This window comes from Takifugu rubripes, chromosome 19, assembly GCF_901000725.2.
Source record: "Takifugu rubripes chromosome 19, fTakRub1.2, whole genome shotgun sequence".
In the NCBI taxonomy this organism is placed as follows: Eukaryota; Metazoa; Chordata; class Actinopteri; order Tetraodontiformes; family Tetraodontidae; genus Takifugu; species Takifugu rubripes.
The window spans coordinates 7,135,186-7,161,545 of record NC_042303.1 but is presented as its reverse complement, the minus strand read 5'-3'; the positions used below and the strand labels follow the sequence as shown (position 1 = coordinate 7,161,545).

At 43.4% G+C, this 26,360-nt stretch overlaps 3 protein-coding genes across 43 annotated transcripts; all 3 read right to left on the bottom strand.

Moving 5' to 3' along the window:
• Window positions 1-546: 546 nt before the first annotated feature.
• On the bottom strand, window positions 547-5,198 carry calcoco1b (calcium binding and coiled-coil domain 1b). Of its 2 annotated transcripts, none has more exons than XM_029826151.1 (14): window positions 5,042-5,198; window positions 4,546-4,787; window positions 4,351-4,450; window positions 3,412-3,614; window positions 3,120-3,332; window positions 2,892-3,040; window positions 2,750-2,819; window positions 2,422-2,676; window positions 2,225-2,350; window positions 1,963-2,055; window positions 1,797-1,875; window positions 1,559-1,725; window positions 1,361-1,425; window positions 547-1,225 (listed from the first exon to the last, which is right to left on the bottom strand). In XM_029826151.1, exons 2-14 carry the CDS (start codon window positions 4,675-4,677, stop codon window positions 1,198-1,200), a joined length of 1,680 nt encoding a protein of 559 aa, XP_029682011.1. In that variant the 5' UTR covers window positions 4,678-4,787; window positions 5,042-5,198; the 3' UTR covers window positions 547-1,197. The 2 variants fall into 2 exon arrangements, with proteins under 2 accessions (XP_029682011.1, XP_029682012.1); XM_029826152.1 differs by having other exon boundaries at window positions 4,546-4,684; window positions 5,042-5,187.
• Window positions 5,199-5,736: 538 nt separating this feature from the next.
• On the bottom strand, window positions 5,737-7,854 carry smug1 (single-strand-selective monofunctional uracil-DNA glycosylase 1). 2 transcript variants are annotated; one of them, XR_003885865.1, is made up of 3 exons: window positions 7,104-7,245; window positions 6,851-6,926; window positions 6,601-6,742 (listed from the first exon to the last, which is right to left on the bottom strand). XR_003885865.1 is itself a non-coding variant. In XM_003973142.3 (2 exons), the coding sequence occupies exons 1-2, from the start codon at window positions 7,380-7,382 to the stop codon at window positions 6,212-6,214; spliced, it is 810 nt and encodes a 269-aa protein (XP_003973191.1). In that variant the 5' UTR covers window positions 7,383-7,854; the 3' UTR covers window positions 5,737-6,211. The 2 variants fall into 2 exon arrangements, 1 of the variants encoding a protein (XP_003973191.1); XM_003973142.3 differs by lacking the exon at window positions 6,851-6,926 and having other exon boundaries at window positions 5,737-6,742; window positions 7,104-7,854.
• Window positions 7,855-7,915: 61 nt separating this feature from the next.
• On the bottom strand, window positions 7,916-26,010 carry znf740a (zinc finger protein 740a). 39 transcript variants are annotated; one of them, XM_029826128.1, is made up of 20 exons: window positions 25,684-26,008; window positions 24,025-24,187; window positions 23,657-23,839; window positions 23,311-23,457; window positions 22,645-22,762; window positions 22,328-22,411; window positions 19,656-19,739; window positions 18,959-19,042; window positions 18,694-18,777; window positions 18,263-18,346; window positions 17,915-17,998; window positions 17,374-17,457; window positions 14,683-14,766; window positions 14,278-14,361; window positions 13,592-13,675; window positions 13,124-13,207; window positions 12,725-12,808; window positions 11,373-11,456; window positions 10,916-11,034; window positions 7,916-10,814 (listed from the first exon to the last, which is right to left on the bottom strand). In XM_029826128.1, the coding sequence occupies exons 2-20, from the start codon at window positions 24,067-24,069 to the stop codon at window positions 10,641-10,643; spliced, it is 1,878 nt and encodes a 625-aa protein (XP_029681988.1). In that variant the 5' UTR covers window positions 24,070-24,187; window positions 25,684-26,008; the 3' UTR covers window positions 7,916-10,640. The 39 variants fall into 39 exon arrangements, with proteins under 39 accessions (XP_029681988.1, XP_011612012.1, XP_011612015.1 ...); XM_011613710.2 differs by having other exon boundaries at window positions 25,688-26,008; XM_011613713.2 differs by having other exon boundaries at window positions 23,341-23,457; window positions 25,688-26,008.
• Window positions 26,011-26,360: the final 350 nt, after the last annotated feature.

Genomic DNA, 26,360 nt, shown 5'->3' with positions numbered 1-26,360 from the left:
AAGCAGAGGAATTATCACCTACTCGCATCCAGGGCAGAACTGGTTGCATGTTGGCAGCCCAGTAGTACAATAAAGAGTTGGGTAGTGCTGTACCACCATGGCTTTCTGGATTCTGTAGGGCATTTTTACATAGTCGGGGAATCCTTTATTCCCAAATAAACTCCAACAAGGCCAGGTGGGCTTTGGAATAAAAGCGGGAATATGCGGTGAAAAAATAAAGTAAATTGGAAAGTTCTTTCATCTAATTGAATTGATTCTCCCTGCCAAAGATGAATGCAACGACTGAGAGTGAGGAGTGTGTTGTACACGCTTAAATACATTTCAAAGAGATTTCAAACATGTGTTACATTTTTCAGTATCCATCACCTGAAGATATGTAAAACCTTTCTTCGGTACTTTAAAGGGGAGTGTTTGCAGATTTGTGGCTGTAACTTCAACAACGGCGAAAACCTCACTTTTATAAAAGCTGAGTTTGTAACATTCTAACATCTTTAATATTTGTGGAACAAACTCTGTTGGCTTGGAAACATAAAAAAGGAGATCATCAGTGTAATGAAATATATATTTGAGTCATTCCTTTATATCCTGGGATATTAAACAGAGTGATGGCGACAGTTCAATAGCCGCAACGGTGCTTTTTATTTAGCCTTGCTGCTCTTTTAACCTCACAAACTTTATTAAACATGAAAATTATTTGTTCTATTACACGTTTTGACATGGCTCACACCCCATTTATTCATCCGCATCGAACAAGGTGGATCACCGATGGGTTCTTTAAAGAACTCAATCCCTCCAGATTACCTGATGGTCTGAGCCACAGAGCAGGGTCAGCAGGTAGATCTCCAGATTACAAAAATCAACCAAAACACGGATCACAGCAGCATGAATTTACTGTCATATAAAACCAACCGAAGCATCGAATGTCAAATTTCATTTTTTACAAACCTGATGCGTTTCAACACGAGTTTCACACACACACGCACACTCTCTCACACACACACGCACACAAATCTAAGGATCCCGGTATCTGTTGTCTGATTGGAGGAATATTCCAAGGTTCTAAGGGTTATAAGGGAGAAAAAAAATTCGAAACTCATTTCAACACGCTTGAGTCTTCATCTAAAGAGATCATTGTCTCTAGGATATGCAGATGGGTGGAAAAAAAAAACACAGTAACAAGCACCGTTCCTCTAGTTGTTACCACATGGGCGAGTCAGCCAGCTCACTGCAGAAAGAGAGAGAGAGAGAGAGACAGAATCAGAACATTAGCTTCATGCACATCAGCTTCTTGGGGTTTTTTTATAGGATAAAGTGATGAAGGAATTGAATCAATGGTTTCACAGGTTACAAGACTTCTCACCTCAGGATGAAGTCGACACGCTGGGGAAAGTCCAGTGTCTTCCCGTCACCTGCCGCGTCCTCATCCTGCGAAAACAGAAGCAGGAGGAGGTTGTCAGCCGCAGCCAACTCTCACGTCTCCCACTCACCTTACTCGTCTCACAGGTGAGAAACTGATCAAATATTTGTCCCTCAGGTCTTTATGGATGAGGGGACACACCTGTGTACCAGCGGTAAATGCGTCTTCTTTGTCCACAATGCGAGTCTCGGCACAGGTCTCGGGTGCGCCAGGTTGTTCCGGGTCAGCGGATGAGAAAAGAGGCGAATCGATCGATCTGGGCGAAGCTGAGGAACAACCTTCTTCGTCCACAGAGGAACAACCGGGAGCTGTTTGAATCGAGGGACGCAAGTGTGACTTCATGAAATGACGGGAAGCGTGCAGAGGTGATGTCACTCACAGGGGGCTCCGCCACTGGAGTCAACCTCTGGTCCGGTTCCAGACCCCAGCACTGACCAAGGGCCAGAGTTCAGCCGCTCCTGCAACACACAGATTTTACGGAAAATGAAAAAGGAACCTGGGGGTTCGTTCATCATCACCACTTCTGTAAATGGAAGAGTTGTTGCCTTCTTGTCTGCCTGCTCTTCTCTCTCTCTCTGGACTTTTCTGAGGCTGGACTTCAGCTCCTGCAGCTCTCGCCTGGCATCGCTCAGCAGCACCTGCAGGGGGCAGCACCATGCAGATCATCTGAGCTGTTTGTCACATGACAGTGTGTGTGTGTGTGTGTGTGTGTGTGTGTGTGTAATCCAAGTAGCTGAGCATGAACTTTCTTACAACATGCATGAAGAGAGATGTTTATAGCTGAATGATTTGGTTCCACTGACTCACTCGGTTGCACTCCCGATCGCTCCCCAGCTCAGCTTCCAGCTTCTCCCTCTCCCTCCTCTCCTCCTGAAGCCACTCCTCCTTCCTCTGCACCTCGCAGCTCAGCTCCTGTATCTTCTTCTTATCGCTCTGCACCAAGAAAAAGACGAGTTAAACCCAAAAGGCTGGAATATCGTGGTTGATCTGCAGTCCGCGCTCACTTCCGCCCCGTGTTTATATGCCTCCCTCTCCAGGGCCCAGTTGGCGCGCTCCTCCCTGAGGAGCAGGTCCTCCTCGGACAGTTGCAGCGTGAGCTGGGCCACCTGCAGGCGGGCCTGGTGCAGCTCGGTGTGGGTGTAGCCCTGGCGGGCACCCAGCTCCCTCAGTTCCCTGCGCAGACCTTCGGCCAAGTGCTCGCTGACCTCCAGGCGCTCCTGCAGGCCCCGCGCCTCCTGCAGGGCGGCCTCTGTCTCTGCCTGCCAACAGACGGGAGACTTTTGGAGGACTCTTCATCACACAAACAACTTGTTTGGTTACAGGTGCGGTCACCTGCAGAGTCTTCTTCTTTTCCTCATCATGCTTCATTTGACTGGAGGTCTTCTTCAGTCTCTCCTTCAGCCTGGGAGAAAAAACGATTTTGTCTCGTGAATAAATAAAAACGGCCGTGTTAAATCCAGCGCGGGACTCTTGCCTGTCAATTTCCATCTTTCCCTCTCTCTCTCCCTGTCTCAGGACCTTGTTCTCCTCCTCCAGATCTCTAATCCGCTGCTGACTCTCGGCTCTTTCAGCCATAAGAGTGGTCAGTTCAGAGGTCAGATTTTCACGACTGTACTTCACATCCTGGCAGGATTGTAGGAAGCAAAACACAATCTTGTCAATTTCCTCCTGTCATGCTTTGTGGGTCAAAGGTCAAACGTACCTCGTGCTTTCCCTCCATCTTTTTCAGCTTCTCGTAATTTTCTCTCATGCCATCTCTGAGCTTGGAGATCACCTCCCTCATGGCGTCTCTCTCCCGCTCCCACTCCCCCCTCGCTCTCCCGCTGTTCTCCTTCTCTTTCTCCACCTCCTTTTCGGTCACGTCCAGCGCTTGCTGGACCTCCTCCTGTCTTTTTAAGCACTCCTCCAGGCGACTCTGTCCGCAACATCACGTAAAAGGGGCTTAAACGTCAGGCACAGATGGCTAAACACCATGTTTCTGTCCCCGTTCTCACCTGCAACAGCTGAGCCCTGGGGACGACAAGCAGCAGCTCTTCCTCGCCGTCCTCCTCATCCTCCTCCTCTTTTAGCGTCTCCAGCTCCTCCAGGGGCTTCGGGAGGCAGAAAGTGAAAGGAGGACTCCGGGCACACACCTGTCCCACCTTATCAACATATCTGAACTCATATCTGACAGCACCGGGCTGCGGCAGATATGACGCTGGAGGGGGAAAAGAGAAAAAACAGACAGGAAGAAGCAAACCTGTTGAACCATTTGACTCCAACTTATCTCCCCAAACGTCTCCCTACCTTATAGTTATCCACTGAGGTCAGCGGATAAATCCACCCTAGTGGTTACCTAATCGAAGCTAAACCACCAGTTGACACAGAGCCTTTTCTGAGATTTGGAAACCCCCCACCTAAAATTAGATTTGCTCCCTCACTGTTGTCTCTTCACAATTCCTCCTTTTTTGTGATTTTTCTTGGGTTTTATATTGCTTTTATGTTCTGTTTTTATGCTATTGTGCTGGTTGCTTAGCTGTTTATTGCAAACCAGGAGACATTTAACTTCACAAGTGAGGATATTTTTGGGGTATGGGGACTTTTTGGCAGATCCTCACAACTTCAAATGTCTTTTCGAGGGTTCGGATTTGGTTTTAAAATTCAGGTTAGATGTGGATTTAGGTCAGGGGTTAGGGTCACTGTCAGGGTTAGCATTTTAAATGCGATGATTAGGGCGGAAAATGCATTAGGCCAATGTCCTCACAAAGATAGAAACACAAACATGTCTGTGCTTCTTTGTTTCTCTACATGTGGGGCCCCTAGAGATCCTTCCAGGAACAAGAAATGATCTGTTTCTTTGCAGCACTTTGACAGGCTTTGCTCTGCCTGACAGTGAAACCCTGTGTTACAGATACGACGATCCAAATTATCATCCAGTCTGCCTGCGGTCTTACCATGGAAAACAACACAGCAGTTGGCACTGTTGCCATCCGTGTGTCCTTCTGGGACCAGAGCCCACGTGTACGTGTGATACCGTTTCACCGAAGAGCCCAGCTATAGTGAAGTAAACAAAGATTAATAAAGTTGTTGCTAACACCCAAAATACACCTTTTTTTCCTGTTAGCTCAATGCTAAACAGTTAAAAGCACCTGGAAAATCCCAACCCAGTCACTGCTGTTCCACTGATGGTCTGGGGTCAGACTGTAGTGGCACTCCACTCTGGTTTGGGGGAAGTAGAGTTGCCCAACATTTCGAAACACGACTGTGGGCTGTTTATCCATGGAAAGGCTCGGGAAGAAAACACAGATGGAATGTGCTCCAGTTTCAGTCTGGAGGAGGACAGCTGATGAAAGGCGATAGCGGAGTCGGTGCAGAAACGCCGTGCAGATGCCTGTGGCCACATCATTAGTTGATAAACAACAAGTGGACTCATATCCTGATTTCTGATTTCTATTGTGAAATCTTTGCGGGAACACATCAGCCACCAACATGTATCAGAAAATTCAGTCATTTGTTTAGCAGTACAACGATTTAAACAAAACACATGCCTACTCAGAATCTGAGACCCCGGAAAAGCAGACATCTGATTTATTCATGGATGCTCAAATTAAATTATAGAACTTTGAGAAATCCATCCTTTCTTACCTTATTCTTTCTCTCTCTCTCTCTCTCTTTTTAAAAAGCAATTCCTCCTCAGCAGCCCGGTGTAGGACAGAGCCGCTCTCATCTGTGGATGATCTGTGATGAGAAATCCTGTCAGGTGCATGAATTTCACAAGACCCATGTGGCAGCACGGACTCATGGGAGATGTAGTTCACAGCTCATCAAAATCAGCAGTGGTGTCTCATGTGCACGGACACGGATTGTGGGAGGAACCTGTAAAAAATCCACAGAGACACTGGGAAAACAATTAACTCCGCAAAGAATGTCCATTCATGGAAATGAACCTGGGATCTCCTTGCTATAAGGCATGGAGATTATCTCAGGCTTATGGGGAGACCAGTACTGTATTATGGGATAGAAGAGCTGTTCTAGGTGGCATAACTGTTTGTGTTATTTTTCCCAGTGCTATTCTGAGTGCTGTCATAAATTTGCTGATGGGTATGGAACAGACATGCTATGGTCTACTGAACTCTGTGGTCCATTTAAACCACCCACCCTCATCTGCACGTTTCAGTGATTTCACTAATGCGCTTACGGACATATTTAGGTTTAGTTTCACCCCAAACAAAAGCAAGTGAACTCTGGCTGCAGCCCAAATACGTCCATTAAAATTTAATAAAGGATTTAATAAAGGATTCTAGCAGCAAAAGTTCTGCCATATAATTGAATCTGTTTACAAGTAATTTCTTTTTAATCACTTTTTTCCCAACTGACAGAATTATAGACCCCAGTATAGAAATTATTTATTAAAAGAGATTTTTTTTTACACCATTTTGAAGCAAAATATGAAACAAAACACATACAATACACAAAGAGCCCAAATACAACCTTTTAAAAATAAACTGAAAAGGGGAAAAGAACCGTTTAAAAATAAATATCCAGTGATTTGTATTAATGACATGTTTTTTTAAAAAGTGCAGTGTGTGCAGCAGTATAAATAAATGTTTAGTTTAAGCTTTTTAGAGTAAAATGTAACAGAAGGTGTCCCAAAAAGCATAAAATATGTACAAAAACAACTGAATAAGCCTAAAAAGAGACAGGCTACTGATGAAACCTATGGTTTCAGAGAATATTCTGACTGGTGTTTGCAGCCTTATAGGTGACAAAGATGGAGAATCTGCTGTTAATGATTGTTCTGTGCGCTCAACCCAGTCATGCACGGGTCAGCAGTGAAAGGACATCCAGTTCTTCCAGTTTGGCTCGAACTACCTCCTCCCAGCCTTTATTGGCTTGTGGGTTCCTGGGTGATGGATGCATGATCCCCTCGACACGCACATCGATCCCTGCCTCAGATAAAGCACGCCGTGCCTGCTGCTCTGCCACTCTTCCAACCCCGATCACCATGGAGATCCCCAACGCCTTCACAGCCTGGCACAGTGCGGTGTCACAGTGTGCCAGGAGGGACTTCCGTTCAGCTATGGGCAGGTCAGGGGGTGTTAAATTCTTGCCGCTGGCACTCATGAAGATGAGCGGGCACAGATTGTGCACAAAGCAGTGCTGGAAGAAGCGTGCCGGTTCATCGCACAGCTTCTTGAAGAAGCCCCAGAAGCGTGCTCCGCTCACTTCGCTCCGAATGCAGGAGAGTCCGGTTATCCTTCGCTTTGGATGCTCATCAGGCGGCCGACCAACCTCCCCCGTGATCTTAAGCCAATCAACGACCGACTTGACTTCACCAAATGGCACCTGCGCAGACAGATGCAGATCATTTTTGCAGATCATTCCCTTCAACAACAAAAGCAAGCCAAGTTATTGGCGCTGTATATAAATTAATAAGTAAATTGAGCTAAAAACCTGGGAGGTTTGACAGTTAAAAGCTTTCACAGCTGCTCAGAATACATCTCAGCTGTGTTGGTGTCCCTTGGAGAGGCTGCTGGTTATAATGTAGGAAACAAAGATAAATAAATTTGTGTCAGCAGATTGGACAACACTGCCCCCAGGTGAAAGAACTCGGTGTTATGCGTTTGTTTAGTGTAAATAACTGCGTAATAACAGCGGGACTAAACCCTACAAATGCAGTTGAGCGGGTATGTTTACGCATCCTCACCCCTGTCTGCGCCATGCCGAAAGGTCCTGGGTTCATCCCTAAAAACAGGATGCTTTGTCCGCCTCGGCAGTACTTTTCTACGTAGCAGCGGTGGGTTTCCCAGGCGTACTCCAGCGGCTTGTAAATGTACCGGACCGGCTCGCTGAAAGTGAGCTGCTGGAGGTGGACGTTCAGCTCCAGTTCGACCTGCAGGAATCTTTGGGCAGGAGAAAGGTTCGCCTCCTCTGCTGGATTTAAAGCCTCGAACCCATGAGCGAGCTGGTTTCCGTCGCCTGACATGTCTCACTACGACCGTAATAAACAAGATTTGGAAGGATACGTCTATAAGTAGCCTTCGTTTGCGACTGACTTGGTTGGTTAAAGCATTTAAGGTGTATCACTCGATACTGGGTGTGATGAAAAGGTAAAAAATAAACTTCCAGCTGCGTCTTCTTCTGCTTTTTCTTTAGTCATCAGAACTAATGGAATCACACTCCCGCCCCCTAGAGTTTAAATGAGTTAACTACAACACCGAGCGGCGCAGACACATAGACTTTCATCTACTTATTCTCTGAATTAAATATTCGTATATTGCTGCACAATTGTCCAGATAAGAAATAATTTACAAAAAAAATGCCTGTAGCTAAAACCACTTCATTAATTTGATGTTTTGGTATGTAACTAAGTTCTATGCAATTTAAAATTTCTAATAATTTTTTTGAGATTTTGAGTGCCATTTACTTGACACAGACCTCTAAATTCGTAGTAGGATCAACCTGGAATTTTCTGCAACCGGTAGTTACTGGAAGGAAAAACTTAATGACTAGTTGTTCACCTTGTTCCGAATGATTTTATTAAACAGCCCAGTCGTTTGAAATAATCTGAAAAAACAAAATGGAGGGTACAAATTCCTTTACAAATTCTTTATTTATCATAATAGTATGAAGCCTCTCCTCTGATTTTTATATACTTGAAACTAATTGGATCACAAGGGTACATATTAGTTACCCCATTTTACAATAATCATTGTAACATGGTTTTTTTTTTTTGTTTTTAGGAAGTTATTCTTACGCACTCATTTTCCTACACAAAATAATCAATATCAAGATCCTATTTTAACTGAGGACCATAACTCTGCATGCAAGACTAATAAAGAAAACAACTAATCTGTGATACCTACTGCTGCTGTTGTTCATCTAATAACATTATCAATATAATTTACTACAAATACCAGGGACTTTGTAGAAGAAAGAAAACATTTTCTTGTGGCGTTACCACCTCTAATTACCATCCATACTGGGCTCCCCGCTGTACTGATCCAAAATGTTCTGTCCACCTTCTGTGCCGAGTTGAGGAGAATCAGGCTTAGACTAAAACCTAAAGTCTACTTCAGTCTGAAGGGAAAAAAAATCTCATGGTTTGTTTTTTTTTTTCCTTTCACTCCAGTGTTTACAATTTCATCAGAATAAAAAAAAAAAGTTCATTGAAACAATCATCAAAACGCGACGAGAAAATCTCGGGAAAAAAACCCTCAAACTTATAAACAAGTTATCCGACACTCGGCGATGCTATTGCATTTTAACGAGATTAAGAATACTAAAAAACAAATGACAAAAATGTATTAACAAAGGTCAACATTAGAATCCTATTGCCCTTTAGCCAGTTCACTACATACTCGCCAGCGTTTCCCTTCCAGATACCCAATAAGCCGTCACATGACTGCATTTCTCAAACTTGGACTCTTTGATGCTGCCAAATTTTACATGATCTAACCATGGATCCTAAAAACACTTTGAGAACTGTAACATTTTACCAAAGCATCCGAAAACAACAGAAGAGAAATAAAAAAAAATCCAATAATTTTCAGCCGAATGAGCCGTTTTGTCCTTTAAAAAGAGGCAAAGTGAAGCTCTTGAATCGAGGCGCCCTGGGCGCTTTCTGCCGGCACCTCTTCATACGGACAGATCCGTCTGGAATCTGTCGACGGACCTTTTACGGATTAAAAACCCACTCTGCGGTCACGCCCGGATGCAAGTCTGAGAAATGTTTCTGACAGTGGACTTGATCTCTCACGGTCAAATCATTCCACACAGCACGACCGTAGGTCAAAGAAATCGCATGTTACAATAGCAGGTAGTACTACGATTATGTGTATCCGCACTTATTTAAGGCTAAACCCAATGACACGACAGACATCCATTAGAACACACCAACCACATAATATTGGGACAAAAAGGCAACTGTTAGTGTGTACTAGAATTAAGTGAGTGTCCGTTCAGCCGACCCGCCAGAGCGCCGCGTTGGGAGACGGCCGTTGGTGTCCGACTTCAACCTTCGAGCTCGGGAGGGCAGCTCGAGTTGCCTTAAACTGTCAGTAACGGTGTCCAAAATATTCGCCGCCGAGACGACTTCGACAGGAAAATGGATTTTAGCTTCACTAAAGCCGTCGGTTTCTTTTTTTTGTGTGTGTAACCCTGGCAGCAGACAGATGGAGGGCTGCCTCGTCAGGGAATACGGCGGATCTGCCAGGATAAACATCTGAGAAAAAAATGCAAAAGGAAAGAAAGAAACTAAGGCCACAAGATTTTTGTTCACCCCCCCGCGTGTCTCACAATGTGAGAATCTGTACAAACATAATGGGACATCAAGAGGTCAACCTGTTCCATCTACACACCAGGACGAGCCCACAGAGCAGATGTGAGGTCATAACTCAGTTCTTCCCCTAGGTTGTCCTTGCATTTTTTTTTCCGAAAAATTTAAAAAAAAAAAAAATCCTGGATTACAACTCAAAACACTGTTTCTTTTTTTTCTGTAACACAGGTTTCCTTAGGATCATGGTAAAAGAACATATATGAACCGATTTACTTCAGGCCCTTTGTGCATTTAAAAAATTATCACTTAAGTCTTGTAGCGAAATAAAAAAAAAAAAGTCTAAATATTTACACAAAATGATTGAAACTTGTATCTCTTATACTGGAAAAGTCAAGAAGAACCCTTAAGACCGTTCATTTCATGGTAAACCTGGAGGAGAATCCCATCTACACAAAGCGTCAGGAGTGCTTTCCTGCTTTAAGGAGTTCTGTTTTCCCACCTCCAACTTAAATTTTCACACAAATGATAACACCTTTGATTCAAAATGGGCCAAAAAGTATCAATCCGACGCTCATATAGGTCATCCAACCACACTATCCCACTTTGTTGCAAATCCTGACCTTTCCAAGTACCTTCAAATCCAAATATAGCTGAATAAAATAAAAAAAAAAGCTGAGGAAACAACAAATCAACAGTTTGAGTAGAAAAACGGACCACTGTTCCACGCAGAAGAGTCTGGTCATTAAAAAAACCCGGGGGGGAAATGAAACACAGTAAAAAAAAAAAGAGAGAGAGATTTAAACAAACGAAAATGCGACCGTCCCTCTGTCGTTAGTAATCCCAAGACTGCAGCTGCAAGATCAGCGCCTGCCCGAGTGCGGTGTCGAACAGCACAGAGCTGCGAGGAAGAGACCCTGTGGCTTGATCCGTCTCTGGGGGCATTGGGGATGTCGAGAAGGCGGAATGTCAGACAGCCAGCCGGCCCGGAGGAGGATGCAGGGGGCTCCAGGTCGGGGGTGCCGGCGGGGGTTCTTGCGGGTACGGGCGCGGGTCGCAGCACGGCTGGTTCTCCACTTTGGCAACGTTCCGACCTTGGCACAGTCGCCGATGCCGCAGCAGCCGGTCTGTCCGCGAGAAGTTCTTCAAAACAAGAAGGCAGAAGGTTCTGTTCAATCAAACGATCGGGGGGGGGGGGGTGAAGAAAGACTGGGAGCGTTCAGAAAGGTTGGATCCAGCCGTACCTGCTGGCACCGCTCACACTGGTACGGCTTCTCCCCACTGTGGACACGCTTGTGTCTCTCCAGGTGGTAGCGCTGAATAAACCTCATATCACACATGTCGCAAGCAAATGGCTTCTCTCCTAAAAGAGCACACAAATACAGAGTCAATGCATCAGTTTTGGCACCTCATTTAAATCAAAGTTTGTGCAATTAGTCCAGGTGAATCTACACAACTGAGATACTTACAAAAATCCTCCCCTAGTGATAAATTAACAGTGTGTCATCTGAACAGTCTAAAAGGCCTTTTTCATCAACTCATTATGTGTAGATCGGGAATTTAGCATTTTCGTGCAAAGTAGCCGCCCCCAAAAGTCAAGGGTGGGGGGAGAATTTTGAAGCTGGTTCAACACCCCATCAAATGGTTGGACGGTCTGAGTTTGCTGTGAGCCTGCTGTGATGCAAAAACGGGAACCCATACCCGTATGAGTGAGGCTGTGTCTCTCCAGCTGGTTACGCTGAATAAACCTCATGTCACACATGGAACAAGCATATGGCTTCACTCCTATACACACAGAGCAATGCATTAGCCCTACGACCCACAAGTGCAACACACACACACACACACAAAACTGTTAAACTCAAACTAGGCTAAAGCTAAAATACTGGCAGAGGTTTTCCGGTTGGGAGACTGACACGACTGAACATCTAACACTGTTCTACGAAAGCTACATTCTGAATCTTCTGCATCATATATATGTAAATCTATTTTGAAATGTCATTTGGAGATTCTACACAATGTGCATCAAGTGTCCAGGTCTTTAGTGCGCGCTGTTTGGACATCACCGCCAACACAACCTTATGGCTAAAACCCCTCCAATCAGTTTTTAGAAGCATCACTTGGCTTTTTAATGGTGAAACTGTAAACATGCACATATACATTGGACTACATACACTACCCTTTTCTTTGAAGTCTCGTCCATACGTGGAGAAAATGTACCTCACATGCTCCAGTTTGCTTTAGACTATTCCCTCCTTGTTGTAAAAGAATTTTTCCTCCAAGACAAATGTCCCGCAGGTGTTAAATGCATAAGCCCCTTTACAGTTTTAAAATCAGAAAAATATCTTTTACCGCTAATAAAAGGGTATACGTTTGATGGGTATAACTTTTTTTTTAATGTGGAGGCATGCAACTAACAAGGATTTTACATTATAAACAATTTGATGCTATTAAATTAAATGGTTTTAAAGTAAAACTAAGAAAAGCTGTAGTGTAGCATTTGTTGGATAAGATAAGCCTTTAATCACCATTAGAGTCTCGATAACAATCAATTATACCAAATATATTTACAAAATACAAACAGGATATAAGATCAATATTTGGTTCTACGTTGAAACTTTTATTACTCATATTAAGTATGGGCCTCATCAGCTTTTATTGATTGACAGAAACAGAAAAAGATAAAGACGAGCCCACCATGACCGGGATTATTGATGGTGCCTGGTCAGGTGGCGACGCCGACATTCAGGACCTTTACATTTCTCTGCCATAATCCATCAATCAGCAGTCAGAATAACTATGGATTACAATTGATGGGCTGTTAACCACCTTTCGCTGGCTGTGGAAAAATTTTCTGACAAGCAAGTTTCAGGAGTTTCCCGCCTTTCTCCGAATCCAAATCAGAATGCTTCAACTGCGTCAAATTTCAAACACATCACATGAGCTGATGATGTCGCGGTCCGGTAACTTTGACCCTCGTCTCAGACGGCAACCCTGCATCTCGTGTAAACGGTGGGATCTCTGTGTTAAGGGGAAGGTGGGCGGACCCATACCCATGTGAGTGAGGCTGTGTCTCGCCAGGTGGTAGCGTTGGAAAAACCTCTTGTCGCACATGGTGCAAGCATAAGGTTTCACACCTAAACGCAGAGTAGCAATAGTACATTACCTCAGGTTTCATTCTTTACAGATAAATGACTTAACTATTGGTTATTAAACACACATTTTCCAACTCATGCACAAACAATATGCCGAACGGTTCCAATGTATGGCTACAAAACTCAATGTTTTAGCTGCATCCATGGTAATAATGGTTTGCCGATGATAAACGTACTGATTTGACGTATGCACGGATCCAATCGTTGCTATCTGAACATAAACAAGCTCGTTGTGCTGTAAAGTGTGATGTTAGTGACGAGGTCACATGTGAGAAGGGCAGGTGTGCGGACCCATACCCGTATGAGTGAGGCTGTGTCTCGCCAGGTGATAACGCTGAGAAAACCTCATGTCACACATGGTGCAAGCAAAAGGTTTCACACCTAAATGCAGAGCATCGTGGCATTACTTTCAGATTGTATCGTGTGTTCAAAATCCATCAATAACAACACACTGGAAACATCTATGCAGAATTGATGGGTCGTTAACCACTGGATTGGTCTCAAAGTTTAGAATTTCACAGGATCCAATCAAGAATGCATCAAGCTGCCTGGAATAATTGTCCAATCCCCAACTTCACACATCACATGAGCTGATGATGTCCCAGTCCTGTGTCTCCTAGCACTATGCATTGTATCTACACACAGTTGAGAGACTTTCCATCATGAAAAGAGCACGACCATATGCCTCAGACGACTGGTTTGTGTTTCTAAAATCATCGTGATAGTCTGGTCTCAGTGACATGGGTAAGGTGGGCGGACGCATACCCATATGAGTGAGGCCGTGTCTCGCCAGGTGGTAGCGTTGGAAAAACCTCTTGTCACACATGGTGCAAGCATAAGGTTTCACACCTAAATGCAAAGTAGCAATATTGTCATACTTTGCCTCATTTGCTAGTTTTACAATGTAACTTTGTTCAATATTTGCACTATTGGTTATTAACCACACAAATGTCAATTCTATTAAAGAGCACATTTCTATTGTTTAGGAGTTGATAAGCTAGCTAATAAAAACAAAGGCCACAAAAAGGTGACTTGGGGCCGGTACACACCAAGCTGACGGTCAGCTGACCCGCAGCCACGTCCGTCTGACGGATCCAGCTGCTGGTGTGAGAACAGTGAGCCCCAGTTTTGGCGCCAGTGAAAAATCACCGCCTGGTTTATGGTTTCCCTGCTATCATTTACGTCTAGACCAAATAGCGGCCCCTGTTGGTTCGCGCTGTTTGAGCGCTAGGGCCTTGGTTTAGCGGTTGGTTTTTGGGAGCCGTTACAGCAAGCCGTCTGTCACGGCCTTGGTGTGTCCCCAACCAGTCAAGACTGTGATATTTGTCATCAACAGACCTGGAAACCTGGTTATGAACTCACTCTGACATTCCTGTGAATGAAACCACTCAATGAAACGTGCAGACTGATCTCTAACACTGGATGTCATGGGCACGTGTGCTAACCCATACCCGTATGAGTGAGGCTGTGTCTCGCCAGGTGGTAACGCTGAAAAAACTTCATGTCACACATGGAACAAGCAAAAGGTTTCACACCTAAACGCAGAGCATCAAGAGAATTACTTTTTTCTCTGTGCCACCAACAGGAAATAGAAAGTCCGACATTAGAGTGTGTATCGCTCCACGATATGGGTGGTTAATAACCAATGTTAAACCCTGAAATTACAGACAAGGGACAGTACGATATGATATGATCCTATTCAGGTCTAAACTCCATTTACACAGCACAACTCATGTTCTCATCAGGTCTTTGAGGCTACAATTTGCGCATAAGTACAAATATTTAGGAATAGATGAAGAACATAGGTATTTCAGTAACCTAATCTTATGACTAGGTTACGTTCAGCTGCCGCATACCCATATGAGTGAGGCTGTGTCTCGCCAGGTGGTAGCGCTGAAAAAACCTCTTGTCACACATGGTGCAAGCGTACGGCTTCACCCCTACACACACAGAGTACCAACTTTAGCATGAAAACATTCAACTGCCGAAAACGATCAACATGAAACTTTACTGATTGGTTAGTAAAGTTTGGTGGCAATTATCAGCGCTTTGAGTGCAGCGGCGGTCCGGAACGCTTGAAAAAGCCTAATAAAAAGTTGAAATTACAGAGAAAATTTCAAATAAAAAAAACACCCAATTCCAACTTGTGCAGCAACTTTTTCCAACATTCTATTTTCAGATTTTTGGCAACAGGTCAAAAAGGTTTCGAGTTTTGGGACGCTGATCATAGAGTTTGAAAGCTTTTAGGCAGTTGGGAAACAACTATGCACAGCACATTAAACCTGTAGTGCGGAACTTTATTCCTCATCTTCCGACAGTGGCGGTTCTGATATGATTCCAGTGAGCACCGGGTCGTCTTAATCTGGAGCATCAGAAACATTTCTGGGATGCTGTTTGGCCCTGCAATGATAATGAGCTCTTGTTCCACCCCGTTTTGACTCGAATCAGAGCTTAAAATGTGTCCCTACTGTCAATACAGCAAAGATGTCTTTACAATCCAGAGATTTAAAATCCCACCATCCTGTGAAATGCAAAGCGCTTCATAAGGTGGTGATTAATTTATTAAAATAGTGTGAATTCCGGTTTTTATAAGGGTTTCAATGGAACAGATGTTGTAATTGCCAAAGTCCCGCACTCCAGCTTTAAGACATTTCCTTTGCAGAGCAACTACAAGATATCGACTGTCACAGAAATGGTCCAGAAAACCTCACAGGACCTAACCTGTGATTTAACTCGGACCATTCCACGTATAAAACCTATTCTGTAAAGTCAAGCCGCAATATTCCACCTCTCTAAAAACCTGTTCGCAGGTCGTAAACAGTGAACAGTGAAACAGCAGCATTCAGCAATCAGTTGTTTCATTGCCATTACTTTGAATGTGAAATGACACAATGAATTCAATCACATCAAGTGAGCCCCCTCACAGGTCAGTTTACCCCCCCTGGTACTGGACCAACACACGGTCTGGCATATTAAAATCTAATATTGATCTGGTATTAACACACCAGCTGACATGGCAGCCCCTAATGTTTGTAATGTAGTTTTCAATGAGGCAGTTTTTACTTTCAGCATTTTCTGGGGGGGGGGGGGGGGGGTTAAGTGGTAATAGACAAGCTTGATGCACCCCCACAGACTGCCACCAACGTGAATCTCCTCCCGTTTTTGTTACTGTTTGTATTCCCACTGAGGTCAGTGTGGTGTCAGCTGGGAGACCCAAAAGAGGGTCAGTGATGCTCCTCTATGGAGGTACAGGGGCTGTCTCTCTATAACTTACGCCGTGTTAAGATCGGCCAAGAGGCAAAACTTTATCTGAATTAACGTGTGGTGCAGACGACATTTAGTGAAAATAGTGCACAATAAAATGCAGAGATTGTAGCATTTAATTATGCTCAATAAGCACAGAAAAGAAAAACTGAACAAAAATCAAGTAAATAAATAGTTTGCCCCTCAGATGCTCAGAAGCTAATATGATGGGATTTAATCAACTAGGGGGGGAATTTTTGTAATGTAATTTTCAATGAGGCAGTTTTCACTTTCAGCATTTTCTGACTGGGGGGGGGGTTAACTGGTAATAGACAAGGAAATGTGGGGTTTTACAAATATAGACACTCTTCTCGTACTACTACTACATTGAGAATTGTTCTTTAATTATATCAAATAAGTCAACTTATGACCTCAGTTTCATTTCCATCATTACCTCCAAACCCTAAATATGGCCACTGCTGATTAGTTAAATATAATCTACCTAGGTGGATAAATAAATCTCACCCTGATAACACACCGCTTGCATTTGTATTGCAGAACGGCCGAGTTACATATCCACTACGCCGGCACCTAAAATTGAGGACTTCAGGTAAGAATACAAGATAGTTTTTTATAGTGAATCAAATGAGCCAATTAAAAGACAACTAAAATAGTTTTTCCCGACTAGAGGCTCTACTGTGGTTTTTATTCAGAGTTGTGTGCCTCTGTTCTGCGAAATCCATCATTTCCCCTCAAATGTCGAATAGTTAGATGATTTATTGTGTACTGGGTATATTTTTATTCTTTTTAATTTGAAAATTTACTGGATTTTTCACAAATTCGCAACTTCCTGCCCCACGAACGCTGCACTGTGTCGTGCTCCGGAGTCTCGGAACGCAACAGATGCTCAGCCCGCGTTCACACGCGCATGGATTCAAACGGGAGAGAATCGGCTCTGCCGCTGTTGCGGATCGCTGATGCAAATGCATCAGTCTATTATCGGGGTCAGAATGGACTATTTAAGCGAAGAAACTGTTAAATACAGCTAAAAACCAAACAGCGATGTTGGCCTGTTGGTTCGATCATCATGTCATTTCATACACAAAGTACAGATGCAACTACTGTATGGAAGAGTTTATGAAGCTCCCTGCAGATGCATGAAACATTAGCGCGTGTCAATCTAGCGACAGAAAGCGACCCAGACTTGAGGTTGAAGCAGCCATGTAACCAATAATATGTAGCGCATGCAGCGTGATGGAAGTCAGGGGAAGCACGATTAAAGCTTGGGAAAGAGGGTGACGTACCTGTGTGAGTGAGACTGTGTCTCTCCAGTTGGTAACGTTGAATAAACCTCATGTCACACATGGTACAAGCATACGGCTTCACCCCTGACGGAGGACAGAAATGTTAGATGGATTTCAACACAATGAGCGAGGCCATGAAGTGAGCACTGAATAATTAAACACTGCAGAGACATTACACCAAAAGCTTTACGAGAGTCAGGTGGTCACATCAATAAATCAAGACTGAAGGTTGGAGTCATTTTCATCCATTTTTACAGGAATTAATCTGCAAACTTGGTGTAATGTGTCAGCCGTTAAACAATAAAAGTAAACTCATGCAATTGTACCATTAATAGGGTCACACCCTAAAAATATAACTGACAGAGTCACTTTTTCAGTGGACAGTTTTCCAACAAAGCCTAATATGTGTCATTACACATTAGAAGGGAAATGGTATAATTGTCGCTCCGTGTACGGATGGAACTTTAATTTGTTTAACCTATAAATTTAAATAATTCATAGGTTATTCATAATGAAAGATGAACAAGTAAGTCAAGCATACCAGTATGAGTGAGGGTGTGTCTTGCCAAATGGTAACGCTGGAAGAACCTCATGTCACACATGGAGCAAGCGTATGGCTTCACCCCTAAACGCACACAGTACCAAACTTTTAACAAAAATGTATCATGAACCTCGCAGAAATCATTTACATGCAGTTTGTCAGTTAATGCAGTTGTCATCACAGCTACTGTGGTATAAACCCCAATGAAAGCAAAAACAACTTTTTAATCTTTCACCTTAAAGGAATATTTACAAAATACAGTTGGATTTGTCTGAAGGTATTTCCAGAGTTAGTATGTATTTAAAACCCCTGAGACTGTAGGGTGAGAGGGATAATTAAAGTTTATACCCGTGTGGGTGAGAGTGTGTCGTGCCAGGTGGTATCTCTGGAAAAATCTCATATCGCACATAGAGCAAGCATATGGCTTCACCCCTGCACACACAGACCAAAATTATTGGTATAAAACACAACAGGACACACTCAATTCAATTATGTATCCAGATATGCCAAGTGCTGCACACTAAAATAACATTAATTATTTGTTACGCCTGCAGGAATACTGACAGTAGCTGACATGCACAGGAAACTTCTATAGGACCTTTCGAGGTCAGTCTATATGTTATAGATCCTGAGTTAAAGTGGAAAGTTTGAATCTGACAACTAGGTTTTTAATCTTTAATTTACTTGCCATGTATGCATTTTTTTTTAAAAACACGTCAAAACAATTCTCTAAACTGGGTAAATGGGCTCTAATGTAGCAAAGAAGTTTGAACCCATACCCGTGTGAGTGAGGCTGTGTCTCGCCAAGTGGTAACGTTGGAAAAATCTCATGTCACACATGGAGCAAGCGTATGGCTTCACTCCTACACACACATAACAAGTATGTAAATATAAAAGCTAGAAACACAAGAAAAATATTAACCCTCAAACCCTTCCAAAAGAAGGGGATCATTTTGCTTTGTGCCCTCGGCTTTACACACATCTGTTTGTTTTGAAATGTCAGAACCAACACTACTTAATGAGCTATGATAAGCAGACGCATACCAGTATGAGTGAGGCTGTGTCTTGCCAGATGATAACGTTGGAAGAACCTCATGTCACACATGGAGCAAGCGTACGGCTTCACCCCTACATACACAGAGTATCAACACATTAGCTATGTCCTTCCTTAGGCATTAAAGGAAAGCATGAGTCACAGGACCTGGCAGACATTCCAGACACATTCCAATCAAGCTTCATGCATGGGGTTCATTTGGTACACTTCTAATAACACAATGTGTCAAGTAGACAGAACCCGGAGAACATTAGGAAACAAGTGCAGCGACCAGACATGAGCCAAGCGTGTTCGAAACAACATAAAAGGCAGCAAGGTGGCAAAGAAAGATCTGAGACGGCGATTAAATGGGCATTAGCGTATTTACACAGCCATCACTTCATGGAAATTAAAAAAGCCCTTTCCTAAATTCTGTTGAATATGTTTACAATTTAACACAGGCTGAAATTTCGGCTCACTTTATGGAATATTAACTGTATCCTAGCGTGCCTTTTACAGACCGTAGACCTCCACCATTAATTGAAGAGTTGAACCAGCTGTCAGGGAGTGTGCGGCTATGATTGCTGTATGTAATATCGTCAATAAGCAGCGAGTAGTCAAGGTGTACAATCCCAATGAGCAATCTGCAAGACCACTGAATCTCACAGTTGGATTAACTTGAACAGGGTACGGTGAATGGACGCATACCCGTATGAGTGAGTTTGTGTCTCTCCAGGTGGTAACGCTGGAAAAATCTCATGTCACACATGGAACACGCAAATGGCTTCACCCCTACACACACAGAACATAACATTATTAGCTATTACGCCTATCAGACAGCTGAGAACAAAAAGATTTGGGAGGGGGGGATTCCTAAAAATGTGAAATGAGGAAAAACAGAAACAGATCGACTGCTTACGTAAGCCTATGGGATAATACTGGAATAAATATCATAGGCAGGTACAACTGGAGGCAAATTCATTTGTCATGTGATCATTTCTTTGGTATTCACTGGCTTTGAACAATTAGAATGAAAGATGACTTACCCACAGCATACTTCTTAAACAACAAAAAACAAAGAATGTTGTGTGAAAGGATGCAGAACGGTGTATTTGAACTAAAGTCTCTGACTTAGGAAATAATGAACAGTGTTCTGATGTCCATGCAGCTGTTTTAACTGGACAAAACACACACAACTTCAAAAAGGTCTAGTGTCTAATGGCCTGTTTTTGAGAGCGTTCAAATTTATTAGGTCCACCTGTTTGAGTCCACTTTAAGGTCCACTATCAAAAAATCTTGTTTCTTTTGCCCTTAATTCTTAACAAAACGCAGCAGCCGGTGAAGGTTTAAGAGTTGATTTTCTGTCGAATGAAATTAGGCCTGCACAACATAATCCGGTGTGTCTGTCTTTCAAACAGAAATGACTACATTTTAAAACAAATGGTACAGTTAAGGGTGTGATCATTGAATGTTGTGTCATGCAGTGTTCATTTCTTTGTACTTTAGTCCTGCATTGTATTATAACACTACTAAATACACACACTTTATCCAGACATCCATCAAAAAACCAAAACTCTGTAACTCTGTAAAGAGTTTGCACTCACCACTATGTGAATGTTTGCCATAAACCAGCATAATTCGATTTCTTAAGGTCAAAAGGGTTTCAGGCAAATTTCAAAAGCAAATGTTCCACCAAAAATGGTTTAGTCTGATCCATATAGCATCAATAATTCACATTACAGGTGCAGAACTGATACTTTGTTTGTCTTTTTGAAAAGCGGCCTTTAAATTATATCCAGAAATCGGCATAAATATACACTAACGTTGTACAAAATGAAACTAAAACAGCCGTGGTGCTACGTTTTACTGTACAGCCTGAATATAAAAAACAAAACCACACCTTTTTGAAATATACGCCACGGTTCACCCCCGTGTTAACCGGAGAATCCCTCACAGAATCCTTCTGCCGCTACAGCTACTGTCAAGTCCCCGTGTGTGTGTGCAGAACCAGAGAAGAGCCGAGGTAACAAAGGGACACTCCTACTTTCTGAAGTCAAATCCCACCCAGACGAAGCGCCCAAAAATGCCGTTAAAGCGTGAACTGAAGAGCAGCAGCACGACCTAAGACCAGACGTCAGTGCTCCACCAGCACGCCACCATGACTGTGCCCAGCGCTCTTTCACCCATGCACTTCACACCAGTTTAATCTGGATTTTTTTATTCCAAATGTGAAAATATCTGGTTGTTTGCACCAGATTTAGTCTTGGTACACCCGACATTTTCACCCAGTGGATTACAAATGCGTAAAGGTGAAGCTCTGCAGGATGACAAGAGCTTTTCCAAATCTACAGCTGCAGTTACCCAAGGAAACAAGGTCACTGCCCAATAGTTAAACATTTATGAGAATGCCCCGTGTTTGCCCCACCCAGCTCAGTCTGGAGGAGCAAAAATGTCTGAGATGACATCTGAGGCCGACACTCCCCTTCTAAACAGTGCATGTGTAAACTCACAACTGGAGCATTGTTGCTCGTGGTTGTTTATTAGGCAATGGCAAGATAAGTCCTAAAACACAAATATTAAGTCTTAATATAAACCAATTAAGTTCTCCATTGGCTTCTTCTGTCTTGTTGCAGCACTGCACCCATGTAGGGACTAGATGGCATCGTTGTTCTTGTGTTTCACACCACCTTTGGCGAAAAGGTGCTCATCTCGTGTACTTTTATGGTTCCAGTCAACAGAATGTTGGCAGAATTTGCCAAACAGTTTACCAGTGGAGGCTGCTGATCATTTGTGGGCAGCTGCATCGCCGAGCTTGCAACGTTTGGAAATGGGGAGGCGGCGGGGGAAACCACGAGAGGGGGGGGTCGAGCCCGACAGAACTGCTTCCCTTTGTGCCATTTTCCCAAGATGTATATTCAACTTCAACACAATTTCAGACAAATTATAGTAAATACTGTGAGCGATTTGTGTTGCTAGGTTAGCATGTGTATCTCGGGGAAGTGAAAACACGAGCCTTCAGGACGCTTACATGTCCTAAATTGAGCATCTCGGATGAGACGAAGACGTAAACACAGCTCGAATTGAGCAAAATATTAAAATATCCAAACAGGAGAAAAAAAAAACCAGTATATTAAGCAGTAAATTATGCTATATGTTAAAACAACACTTTTTAATAGTGGACTCGGGACCATTGGACCACACTATGACATCATCTTCTGCCCCCACCCCCCCTCTTATTAGTGTGAAACCAATACTGACATAAACCAATCTAAAAGGGGTGGCTTTGTTGGAATTAACTGTCCACAGACAAAAATGAACCCTGCGAGTCTCTGTAATGCAGTCCACTTTCGGAAATATGGGTACGGTTAAAGGACGCATACCCGTGTGAATGAGGCTGTGTCTCTCCAGGTGGTAACGCTGAATAAACCTCATGTCACATACGGCACAAGCATACGGCTTCTCCCCTAAACCGAAGAGCACCAGTTTTAGTTAAAGTCCTCACAGGTTCCACTAATTTGCTGTGAGGCAAAAGCTACAACCAGACAACTTGCGTTTAAGCAGGCCATTGCAAAGCACTATAGTTGCTGCAAACTCCTAAACTCACACTTTCAGGGCTCCTAGCAACAAATGATTGGTGTAATCAGACATCAAGAGCTGTTTTGGCTTGAGGGGGACCTGATGGGAGGGCGACCCGTACCTGTGTGAATAAGGATGTGTCTCTTCAGGTGGTAGCCGCTCCTAAAAGCGCCATAACAGTGATCGCAGATAAAGTTTTTCTGCACCTTGGACGACGGACCGTTCTCGTCTCCCGCGCCCTAAGAACGAAGAAAATTATTTTAATGATTCATTTCGACAATTACTCAAAGAAAAGCTCAAATGACCGAGGTTGGGGGCAAGTTTTCCACAATAAACACTTTCCACCTTTCTTTTTTTTTGTTAAAAAAACAAGATTATATGTATGTTTTTAGAAAGAAATGCAAAATTGGCTAATTCCTCTTATTAAATAACAAATATTTAATTTGAAAAATGGCTTCCGTGTCCTTCTAATGGCCTAATGCCCTCATGTTACAGCCCCCCGATAAACACACAACTGCAGTTATTGTGCTCCGTTGCACCCTGCTCCCCTCCCCCTCCTTCCTCTCTCCTGCTCCTCCTCCCCCTCCCCATCTTTGCTGAAGTATTCCCCCCACCCCCACACAAACACAAAGTACACAGTGGACAGCTTGAAGCCAGACACTAAAAGTGAAGAGCAAAGTTCAACTCTTTTACAAAACCCGAGTCCAAACAGCTCGAGGCAGATTTTAATGTGGGGAGAAATGAAAACGCGGAGACCGTTCCCTTTTTGGCAACCACAGCCACTGACCTTCCCACCCCTTCCCTCTTGTTCTCTCACTTTACAGGGCGTTACTGATTTCCTGTTCTTTTTTTTCTGCTGCATGTCCTCGTTGGCCTTCATCTCCTTCTCGTCCAGCAGGCGGGGAGCTTGGAATTCACCTTCCTTCCGGATAAGCTACAGGGCGAGAGGAAGACTGTTAATTTCTGATTTCAGTTCTGTTTGCAGAACAAATCGTGAAAACAGGTGATGAGCAACTACAAGTGCGCCTCTGCTTCTAAGAATTGTCAAGCGAGGTCAAGGCAATTGATTGTTATATTTTACAAGAGAGAAAATATACACAACGGCCCCAATTCCATTCCCAGTGAATTCTAACCAGGGGTGGACAGCTCATTCCAGATGGGAGGATCATGTGGCTCTGGGGACCACGGTCCGGGCCCTCTCTCTGCGGTGGTCCGTGGCCAAGAGGAGTCATCATTTTTTTGGGCGGAGCAGCCATGGAGCTGGCCTGCATCAGGGCCATACTGGAGAGAACAGCTTCACATCCAAGCAGCCCTGCCTGCAAAAAAAAAAGAAGCAAAGAGCAACAGTTGAGGACTCAATCGGTCACTTGGAACCACTTTGAAATGATCTGAATCTATTGCCGCTGACGCGGCAGCTGCTAAGCTAGGTATCAACGACAACATCCTGAGTGACATAAGATTTCATGTTATTTGTAACCACTTTGGAGTTCTCAAAACAAACCCATTTCATATGGTCGCGGACTGAGCTGCTGGGCAGATGTGACATTGCTGTGGTGTATGTGAGCGCAGGGACAGGGGTGGGGACAAGGTCATCCAGAGATCCGTCAATCAGGATGGTCGGGCTGGTGGGAAGCCACACCCACCTCACTCATCTAGCATTAAAACTGAGACACAGGAGGATGTGGAGAAAACAACCATTAAAGAACAGCCTAGCTTCCTGTCTTCATTTATACACAGTCTATGTTTTATTTAGTGAAACACAAGATGATCGGGTCATTTAATAAGTCAAAGAACTACTAAAGATATTAAAGGCTGAGTAGTGATTTTAAAGAACGGCATACAGAGCTTTCACATATTAGTCCCCCCTTTACTGAACTATTTAATCTTGTGCTTTCGGCTTTTACAATTGGTCTTGAGTCAAAAAGTCAAATATAAAACTTTAGATTTCCACTGTGAGAACATGTCCTCCCCGTGCACGCTACACTGCAGGTTTGTGGGAAGTCTATAATTAAGGCAAATGACTTTAAAAGAAAAAAATATTAACCCCCCCCCCCCCCAGTATGAGAAAACATTCATCTCACGATTCACATTAAAGATATTGTTGCTATATTGTTCAAAGACATTATAAAACACGAGCATCTGCATAAACTCTTTTTAGACAACTTGTCTTTTTTAGTTATTTCCAACTGTTTTCAACAACTGATCCAAGGACTTACGTGCACAAATACAATTAAAAGATGACAAAGCTAGAACTGAATAAGTTCAATCAATTAAATCCCTGTTTATGATGCAAATCAAAAGCAGTACAGACACATTTAAAGGCGCTCTTCTCGAACACAATGCTAATATAAACGGATGAATTCTGTGTAATTACTGAGTATTTGTGCACATAATGCCCACGATGGAAAATTGCACTTATGACGTTAGCTTATGATACTTTGTTTAACCCTAAGCACAGAAAAAAATGCCCCCATAACATTTGAGATTAAATGTAGCTCTGCAATGCTTTATGTTAAGAGTTACCCGCTAACATTGTGTCGATAATACACGGTTAGCCTAGCAGGCTACATGAGGCTAACGCTTCGGAAATGTCTACGCTAATGTGATTATTTGCAACGGGTGGCCATACAAAATACACAATTATTGCCAAATATTTCGAGTTTGATTTTTTTTCTATGTTTGGGCTAAACAGTCTAAATGCAACCACCAAATACACCGTTTGTTTTGCTTGTGCTGGGGAAAAATGCTAACACAAGCAAGCTAAGTGCTCGCTGGCGCCCTCGCCCACTGAAATGTTGGAAAATTAACATTTGAAGCCTACCTAGTCGAGGATTCAATACAGGAGCTCCATTAACGAACCCCCTTTGAGAGCTGGGGAAACTAAAAATTCCGCCATTTTAACATTATTAACAACGGGCCGTGGTCGTTCAATACGAGATTTAGCGATAAAGACATTCGTGATGGCCGTCGTTCCAAGTGCCTCCCCCTCCCGAAGACGAAGCTAGCGAGTTAGCAATGGCTAACACCGACGCCGTAAGATTTTTGCTAAATCCACTTGCGGGAGATCGAACACGCACGTTTACCGTTCACGATACCATAAACGTGCGAATGCGTGGCCGAACGCTCACAAAGGATCGCCGCTCTATGAAATTACACGTACCCACCTTGTGGTTTGTGTGGCCCGACGCTTTGGAGACCGTCTAGTTTACAAACACAGGAAGCGCCACAGGATGTGACCCACTCCCCCACACAGCGAGCAGCTCAGCCTCCTCCAGCCAGGAAAAAGGGGGCTCATCTTCTTCCACCCCCGACGACACCGCTCGTATTTGCGCACACATTCGACATTGTTTGATTCGTTTAATTCCCCCCCGATTCTAATATGATGATGCGCGCTCTTTGAGTGGCACAAGGCGAGTGCGGTTGTAGATGTGGGGGCGCTGCTTCTTGCTGATCCCCGCAGATCCGGTCGACGATCGAGGAGCTGCAGTTGCAAAAAAAAAAAAAAAAGGAGTGGATCCTGAAATGACTCAAAACGGGCGCCAGATGACATAAGATAATAAAAAATGATTTTCTTTTGATCCGTTCTGAATCCTTGCCCGCACCCCCACATGAGCCACGCTTCGTTTATAGCCGATGTTAATTATTCACCATTGTTGTGCAGGCTATTGTTAGTGCAGTTGGCTCATCAGGCTATTACACGTTATCATTATTGAGTTCAAACGTTTCTGGACAATCTAATCTAATCTCTTGTTTATCTATTTTCACAATTTATAATGCCACTTCATAATTCAGTCATTATTTTGTGATAAGCCAGAGGTTATGTCTTATTGTCTTATT